The sequence below is a fragment of the Malania oleifera genome, chromosome 11 (genome assembly GCF_029873635.1).
Source record: "Malania oleifera isolate guangnan ecotype guangnan chromosome 11, ASM2987363v1, whole genome shotgun sequence".
In the NCBI taxonomy this organism is placed as follows: domain Eukaryota; kingdom Viridiplantae; phylum Streptophyta; class Magnoliopsida; order Santalales; family Ximeniaceae; genus Malania; species Malania oleifera.
Window position 1 is genome coordinate 55280088 of NC_080427.1, and position 9895 is coordinate 55289982.

At 41.9% G+C, this 9895-nt stretch overlaps 1 protein-coding gene across 1 annotated transcript; it reads right to left on the reverse strand.

Moving 5' to 3' along the window:
- Positions 1 to 622: 622 nt before the first annotated feature.
- LOC131168476 (uncharacterized) lies at positions 623 to 9355 on the reverse strand. The gene is made up of 5 exons (XM_058127932.1): positions 9109 to 9355; positions 8967 to 9029; positions 7838 to 7899; positions 6072 to 7135; positions 623 to 847 (listed from the first exon to the last, which is right to left on the reverse strand). Exons 4-5 carry the CDS (start codon positions 7132 to 7134, stop codon positions 825 to 827), a joined length of 1086 nt encoding a protein of 361 aa, XP_057983915.1. The 5' UTR covers position 7135; positions 7838 to 7899; positions 8967 to 9029; positions 9109 to 9355; the 3' UTR covers positions 623 to 824.
- Between the last annotated feature and the right edge of the window lie 540 nt (positions 9356 to 9895).

A 9895-nucleotide genomic window follows, 5' to 3' on the forward strand; every position in this document is an offset into this window, starting at 1 on the left:
AAGATATTCGACGAGATGTTCAAGAGATTAAGAATTAGATGGATGAGTTAATGGAGATGGTTGCCTCTTTAGGCAAGACCACGCAAGCTCCAGAACAAGTAGTTAAGAGCAAGCCTCTATTTCCCCCTTTTAGCAAGCATCTGTCATCACCAACAAAGTTGCTAGTTGGTCTAGGCCCTAGCTTGCACACATTTGTCTTAGAGACTCAAGACCCAGAGTTCCAACCAAAGAAAGTTGTTCATGCTTTGCCAGAAGGGGAAAGGGTTGAAGAAGTAAGTAAAGAACAAGCCCCCACTCTGGAAGTGAATCATGAAAGGAAAGGGGAGAAAGGACAGTTGCAAGCTCTGCAAGGAACAAATATATCCGATTCAGTAGACACTGGTAACCCTGATTCAAAGTCTGATTCAATTTTTCCTCCGAAGATCCAAAGGCCAAGCTTCGAGAAATTCAGTGGGACCAAGTGCCCATTTGCTCATTTAAGAATATATGTAACGACCCGGCCCTTTACACGAACTCAGGTGTCACTCACATACATCAAATACCTATACCTGTTCAAGATATGGAAACAACCCGCCCTAAACAGGGACATACGGGTGTAAAACATACATAATCATGATGTAAATGTCGCGGAAAAACATAAACATCCATTGGGATTACTACTAGCCTTATACCAGAGTTCACTAATACATCCATAATTTACATACATTCGGACTTAGAGTAATCGTCATATTACAACCTCCAAAAAGGACTTTCATCAAGTTTAGTACAAAAATTTAGATGCTTACGTAAGCTAACCAAAATAACCTCCCTAGTCCTTTTATCTACTAGGACCGACGCACGGATGGACCTGAAAACAAAGGTTGTAAGATAGGGTGAGACACCTCTCAGTAAGGAAGAAGGAGTTACAACAGTGTGTGACTGCATACATGCATATTTTCATTCAACATCTGGAATATAAATCAAATATTTTCAATACAGTAATGCATCAGGTATATCATTATTCATATTACAAAATTCCCACATCTGTCTTTGACCATTTAATGATTTATCAGATGACCAACAGCAAAATATCCCTATAACCAGTTTACCCCCGTGGCTCGGGTTGTGCACTGGTACTCGTCCAATGCCCCGTTCGTGCAGACACTGTCGAGTACCTACATACGATCCGACTGCCTCCATTGGCCCCATATCAGCCAATGGTTTCACCCTGCTAGCCGACCATCTTGGTACCCCACATCGTTTAGTACGTGTGGTTGCACGTGTACATCTAGCTACGATATCGTGCCGTATCATATAACAGTAGTTTATTTCAACTCTGCAAAGAAAGTATTTTTCAACCCTCCCGGGACTCTCAAGCTGTGGTTCTGTGTATCATAAATTCAATTTATACAAATATGATTTTATCTCCCATAATCTATATCAATAGTATAGAAATAATTCCAGCGGGTTCAAACCGGCGTCTTTCCACCTGGTTTACCCCTCTTTGTTTACTGATGCGGCTCGGTGTATCACCAGCCTCTGTTTATCACATTGTCAGTATAACAAATTGGAATTTCATTCCCATATTCTATATTAGTAGTATAGAAAATACATTCATTTCCATTTCAACATATATCACACAAGTTTAATACAAAAACCCGCTAAATGATAGAAATTCAATATACATAGTTTAACTAAATAAATAAAGGAATCGAGCCTCTCCTACTATAGTATAAATACAAATAACGATGTTTGTAAAATTTGGAGATCATACGTCGAAATCCTCGTTTTTACCAAAAATCGTAAAATCGTCAAACCGGCATTTCTACTCGGTAGAATTTCACAAATAAGCAGTTAAATCATACATAATAACATAAACTAGCTTTTTAGCGGTTTAGTTTTCCAAAATAACTGTTGTAATCAAATTCCCCTTACCTTATATTCGAAATAAACTTCGTACGAAAACGGTTCAAAACGACAACTCGAGATCCTGAAAACCTAAAACCACAGAACATAACCTTACTATGTTTTCTACTGCTATCCAAATATCTAATCAAAATTAGGATCAGATTCCTACCTCGATTCTTGGGAAAACCCGAAACTCTCCGAAACGACGATCCGATTCACTAAAAGTGTAGAGTTTCCTCTTCTGATCCACGCAGTACCCTCCGTTTTTGGAAACGGATGATGAACGGCGAAGGATCTTAGAGAGAGAGAGAGAGAGAAAAAATGAGAGAGAGAGAGAGAGAGAGAGAGAGAGAGAGAGAGAGAGAAAGAGAGAGAGAGAATGAAAGAGAATAAGAGAATTTATAGAATAAATCCTTACTTAGCCCTTAAGTAATCTAAATAAATATCTCCTCCAAGATATTTATATATAAATATCTCAAAATATCTTCTCCAAAATATCTTTTTTTTTTATTTTTATTTTTATTTTTATTTTTATTTTTTTTTTTGTCGGGTTACTACAATCTCCCCTCCTTATAAGAATTTCGTCCCCGAAATTCACCAACTGATACCAAACGTACTCTACCTTACGTCAGAGACCTACAGAAGAGTCGGCAGCCACCCTCAAAGCAGCTCCGGCGCGAAGTTATTATCTACCCTCGCTTATGGCGGAGGAATACCGTGGTTACAATGTGATGCTTCGGAAGATTACACACACAAAACTCTCCCGAAGACCATACCACCTATACTACTATACATAATTACATACCTTCCGAAAATAACTGCGGGTACTTCTGGCGTATTTCTGACTCTAACTCCCATGAAGCTTCCTCCACTGTATGGTTACGCCATAATACATTCACTAGCGGTATTTCCCTAGTCCGTAACTGCTGAACTTTCCGACCTAATATCAGTACTGGTACCTCCTCATATGATAAAGTCTCACTGATCTCTAGAGGTTCGTAACTCAGTACATGTGATGGATCTGGTATATACTTCCTCAGTACAGACACGTGAAATACATCATGAACTCGGGATAATGCTGGAGGTAAAGCCACTCGATAAGCAACCGAACCTATCCTTTCAAGGATTTCAAAAGGCCCGACATACCGAGGACTTAGCTTCCCCTTCTTCCCGAATCTCATCACCCCTTTCATCGGAGCGATTCTCAAGAATACCATATCTCCTATTTCAAATTCCAACTCTCGCCGACGAGTATCAGCATAACTCTTTTGTCGACTCTGAGCTGCTTTAATTCTTTCCCTGATCAATGCAACCTTTGCAGAGGTCTGCTGAATCAGTTCTGGACCTAGTATCTGCCGCTCACCTACCTGATCCCAGTACAACGGAGATCGACACCGACGACCGTACAAAGCTTCATAAGGTGCCATCTCTATGCTCGCCTGGTAACTGTTGTTATATGCAAATTCAACAAGCGGTAGATATCGTATCCAAATATTACCAAAATCTAGTATACAAGCCCGCAACATATCTTCTAACGTTTGAATAGTTCTCTCCGACTGTCCATCCGTTGTGGGTGAAAAGACGTACTGAACATCAATCGCGATCCCAAGGCATCCTGTAAACTTTTCCAAAAACGAGATGTAAAACGCGGATCTCGATCTGAAACAATAGATATAGGAACACCATGGAGTCGTATCACCTCCTGCACATAAAGTTCTGCCAGCTTATTCAGAGAGTAGCTGACTCTGATTGGAATGAAGTGTGCAGTCTTCGTCAACCGATCTACTATAACCCATATGGCATTCTGCCCATGCATCGCCGCAGGTAAACCCGTCACAAAATCCATTGAGACATGTTCCCACTTCCACTCAGGGACGTCGAGTGGTTGAAGTGGTCCTGCCGGCTTCTGATGTTCTGCTTTAATCTGCTGACATGTCAGGCACTGTTCTACAAATTGGGCGATCTCTCTTTCATATTAGACCACCAGAAAGATTCCCTCAAATCCCGGTACATTTTCGTATTACCAGGATGTACAGTGTAGAGCGAACGGTGTGCCTCCTCTAGAATAACCCGTTTAATCACGGCATCATTCGGAACGCAAACCCTGCTGCGGAATCTCAGTATCCCATCACCAGAAATACTGAAGTCTGGCTTTAAACCATTCCGAACTCCTTCTATAACCTCAACTAACTTTGGATCCTCTTTTTGCGCTACACGGATCCTCTCTTGTAAGGTCGGTTGCACCACCAAGCTGGCAAGGACAGCCTGATGATTTTCTTCTACCACTTCCAAGCCCAACCTTTCCAAGTCCATACAAATTTGGTGCTGAACTCTAATCGCTGAAACAGACGCATCAATAGACTTCCGACTCAGAGCATCAGCTACCACATTAGCCTTTCCTGGGTGATAGCTAATAACACAGTCGTAGTCTTTAATCAACTCTAGCCACCTGCGTTGTCTCATGTTCAGCTCCTTCTGGGTGAAAAAGTATTTAAGACTTTATGGTCAGTAAAAATCTCGCACTTTTCACCATACAAGTAATGCCTCCAAATTTTTAATGCAAATACTACCGCTGCTAATTCCATATCATGTGTCGGGTAGTTCTTCTCGTACTCTTTAAGTTGCCGAGAAGCGTAAGCAATTACTCTGCTCTGCTGCATTAGAACACAACCAAGACCCTTCTTAGAGGCGTCACTATAAATAACGAATCCACCATCCCCTGAAGGAATGGTCAGGATTGGAGCAGTAACCAGTCGCCGTTTCAGCTCCTGGAAACTCAACTCACATTCCTCAGTCCAAACGTACCTCACGTTCTTCCTCGTGAGTCGCGTCAAAGGACCTGCTAAACTGGAGAACCCTTCTACAAAACGACGGTAGTAACCTGCAAGACCTAAAAAGCTTCTTACTTCCTGAACATTCTTCGGTCTCGCCCAGTTCACTACTGCTTCAATCTTACTCGGGTCCACAGATACACCTTCCTTGGACACGACGTGACCAAGAAACGCAATCTGCTCTAGCCAGAACTCACACTTCTTCAATTTAGCATACAATTTCTTATTCCTAAGCATTTGCAAGACAAGCCTCAAATGCCCCTCATGCTCTGCAGCGCTCCTAGAATACACTAGGATGTCGTCGATAAATACCACGACGAACCGGTCTAAATATTCGTGAAAGACCCTGTTCATCAAATCCATAAACGCTGCAGGTGCATTAGTCAAACCAAAAGGCATAACCATAAATTCATAATGGCCATACCGAGTTCGAAATGCCGTCTTAGGAATGTCTTCCACTTTCACCTTCAGCTGGTGATACCCAGATCGTAGATCAATCTTAGAGTAGATCTGCGTGCCTTGAAGCTGGTCAAACAGATCATCGATTCGAGGTAGCGGATATTTATTCTTTATCGTCACCTTGTTCAGTTCTCTGGAGTCGATGCACATCCTCATCGACCCATCCTTCTTCTTAACAAACAAAACGGGAGCTCCCCAAGGAGAAATACTAGGACGAATGTACCCCTTGTCTAGGAGCTCCTGAAGTTGTTCCTTCAGTTCTTTCAATTCAGCTGGAGCCATACGGTACGGAGCTTTCGATATCGGCGCCGTACCTGGAACTAGCTCTATCGCGAATTCCACTTCCCTATCTGGAGGTAACCCTGGCAAGTCCTCTGGAAACACGTCAGGGAACTCGCACACTACAGCAATTGTTTCCAACTTATTTTTTTCAACCGGCGTATCTTTCACAAACGCCAGATACCCTTGGCAGCCATCTAGGAGTAGCCTCCTAGCTTGCAAAGCTGAAAGAATTCGTGGTGTAGAACGCACACACGACCCCTGGAATTTGAATTCCTGCTCCCCTGGTGGTTTAAACAACACCTCTCGCCTGCGGCAATCAATACTAGCATAACTGGCCGACAACCAGTCCATCCCAAGGATGATATCAAAACCATGCATGTCATAGACCACCAGGTTAACTGGTAGTATTCTTCCCTGAATTTCCACAGGGAAGTTATGGACTAACTTACTACACCCGACTGCAGACCCAGACGGCGTAGTCACTACCAATTCATAATCCAACAGTTGCACCTCCAAACCACATAATTTAACAAAATTACGGGAAATAAAAGAATGCGTAGCTCCAGAATCAAAAAGTACTATAGCTTCATGAAAAAAACACATAAATAGTACCTGTGACCACGTCACCAGCGTTCTCAGCGTCACCAGGAGTCAGAGAATATACCCTAGCCTGGGCAGTACCCCCCTGCTGACCACCACGCTGTGTCGGAGCATTCCCTCTGTATTGCTTCTGTGTGACTCCATCATTCCTCTGCCTCGGACAGTCTCTCATCTGATGTCCTTGTCTACCACACCGCATACAGGCTCCCGTAGACAACCAACACTGCCCCTGGTGTTTCTTACCACATAAAGAGCAATGTGGAACACTTGCGGCATTCTGGGACGTGCCACTACTATTTTTCTTCCATTTACTCTGTCCTGCCCCCGATGAATAATTAGGAGGCGCTGGCCTCTTCTTCGTAACCTGAACCTCTGCATCCTCTAGTAAACACTCCTCTGCTACCGTGGCTTTATCAACCAACGTAGCAAAATCCTGTAACTGCAGAATCGCCGTCTGCTTACGGATCTCGCTCCTCAGACCCCTCTGAAACTTCCAAGCCTTCTTTGCTTCATCAGGAATCACGAATGGAGCAAATCGAGACAGCTCCTGGAACTTGGCAGCGTACTGCTGCACTGTCAGTGAACCCTGCGTCAAATTCATAAATTCCTCCATTTTCGCATTTCTCATTGTGGCCGGAAAATAACGTTCAAAGAAGAGCTCTTTGAATCGGGCCCATGTCAACACTATCGGTATCGGTCGGTGCTCCTCCATCTGCTTTACCGACCCCCACCATCTCTCAGCCTCCCCTGCCAACTTGAACGTGGCGAAGGTGACTTTCTGCTTTTCAGTGCAGTTTAACACACCTAAGATCTTCTCGATCTCCTGGATCCAATTCTCAGCACGAACTGGATCTGTACCGCCCACAAAAGCAGAGGGCTTCAATCTGGTGAACTGTTCAATAGAGCAACCCAACTCAGTCATAGGACGATCCTGCCCTCTATTCGTACGCACTACCTCAGCCATAAGCTGCTGTGCGAATTCACGTAACACACTAGTAGAGTCGTTACCAGCCTCGGGGCCGGCACCCTCACTACTACTGCCACCTATATTGGCAGTGATATCCCTGGATTCCATCCTGAAAACATTTACGAGAATTCATTAGAAGGTAATAGCCTAAGCATCAACTAACACTATCATACTATAGACTCAGTTCCTTAAATCCACATCCTGAATATCGATGTACTCCATTAATTTAACATCATCATTCTAACTCAAGTTCTGCTCTTCCACTTGGAAACAACACAATCAATAGATTGCCATGATTTTCTGAACCCTTCGAATGATCCAGAAAAACACAGAAGTCTGCCAATTGTTTTCATCTCCAGGTATACAAAACAAAACTCAAGGTCATATCCATGTCCTATACCCTGGTATATTCTAGACTGTAACAACTAGCAACTTCTTAGTTTAGCACATATCCCTAACCAGGCAGCATGAATCAAATCATACTTCCGACTGGCTACGGGCTCTGATACCAACTGTAACGACCCGGCCCTTTACACGAACTCAGGTGTCACTCACATACATCAAATACCTATACCTGTTCAAGATATGGAAACAACCCGCCCTAAACAGGGACATACGGGTGTAAAACATACATAATCATGATGTAAATGTCGCGGAAAAACATAAACATCCATTGGGATTACTACTAGCCTTATACCAGAGTTCACTAATACATCCATAATTTACATACATTCGGACTTAGAGTAATCGTCATATTACAACCTCCAAAAAGGACTTTCATCAAGTTTAGTACAAAAATTTAGATGCTTACGTAAGCTAACCAAAATAACCTCCCTAGTCCTTTTATCTACTAGGACCGACGCACGGATGGACCTGAAAACAAAGGTTGTAAGATAGGGTGAGACACCTCTCAGTAAGGAAGAAGGAGTTACAACAGTGTGTGACTGCATACATGCATATTTTCATTCAACATCTGGAATATAAATCAAATATTTTCAATACAGTAATGCATCAGGTATATCATTATTCATATTACAAAATTCCCACATCTGTCTTTTGACCATTTAATGATTTATCAGATGACCAACAGCAAAATATCCCTATAACCAGTTTTACCCCGTGGCTCGGGTTGTGCACTGGTACTCGTCCAATGCCCTGTTCGTGCAGACACTGTCGAGTACCTACATACGATCCGACTGCCTCCATTGGCCCAATATCAGCCAATGGTTTCACCCTGCTAGCCGACCATCTTGGTACCCACATCGTTTAGTACGTGTGGTTGCACGTGTACATCTAGCTACGATATCGTGCCGTATCATATAACAGTAGTTTATTTCAACTCTGCAAAGAAAGTATTTTTCAACCCTCCCGGGACTCTCAAGCTGTGGTTCTGTGTATCATAAATTCAATTTATACAAATATGATTTTATCTCCCATAATCTATATCAATAGTATAGAAATAATTCCAGCGGGTTCAAACCGGCGTCTTTCCACCTGGTTTACCCCTCTTTGTTTACTGATGCGGCTCGGTGTATCACCAGCCTCTGTTTATCACATTGTCAGTATAACAAATTGGAATTTCATTCCCATATTCTATATTAGTAGTATAGAAAATACATTCATTTCCATTTCAACATATATCACACAAGTTTAATACAAAAACCCGCTAAATGATAGAAATTCAATATACATAGTTTAACTAAATAAATAAAGGAATCGAGCCTCTCCTACTATAGTATAAATACAAATAACGATGTTTGTAAAATTTGGAGATCATACGTCGAAATCCTCGTTTTTACCAAAAATCGTAAAATCGTCAAACCGGCATTTCTACTCGGTAGAATTTCACAAATAAGCAGTTAAATCATACATAATAACATAAACTAGCTTTTTAGCGGTTTAGTTTTCCAAAATAACTGTTGTAATCAAATTCCCCTTACCTTATATTCGAAATAAACTTCGTACGAAAACGGTTCAAAACGACAACTCGAGATCCTGAAAACCTAAAACCACAGAACATAACCTTACTATGTTTTCTACTGCTATCCAAATATCTAATCAAAATTAGGATCAGATTCCTACCTCGATTCTTGGGAAAACCCGAAACTCTCCGAAACGACGATCCGATTCACTAAAAGTGTAGAGTTTCCTCTTCTGATCCACGCAGTACCCTCCGTTTTTGGAAACGGATGATGAACGGCGAAGGATCTTAGAGAGAGAGAGAGAGAGAAAATGAGAGAGAGAGAGAGAGAGAGAGAGAGAGAGAGAGAGAGAGAGAGAGAGAGAGAGAGAATGAAAGAGAATAAGAGAATTTATAGAATAAATCCTTACTTAGCCCTTAAGTAATCTAAATAAATATCTCCTCCAAGATATTTATATATAAATATCTCAAAATATCTTCTCCAAAATATCTTTTTTTTTTATTTTTATTTTTATTTTTATTTTTATTTTTTTTTTTGTCGGGTTACTACAATATATCTTCAAAGGATGGCTACACGTGCTGACAATGATGATGTGCTCTTCTATTTGTTTTGAGAAAGCTTGACCGAGGAGGCTCTAGCGTGGTATAACTGAGTAAAAGTTTGCACCTAGGAGAATTTGACTCGCACTTTTGTTGCTCGATATAGTCATGATGCAACTTTAACTACAAAGAGCATGGAGGAGAGGACGAGTGAGTACTCTCATTAAAGGAAAGAAACGATAGCACGAGATTGCCCTTCGTCTGAAAATGGGGAGGTAGTTCATCCATGCGATGACCCTGTCAAAAGGACATGTGTTATCCGTTTCCCCAGAGGCACCCCCTGGAATGGTCTTGATCAGGCAGTCACCGAAGGAAGAATCGAAGGGGCAATCAATACTGGATAGGCAA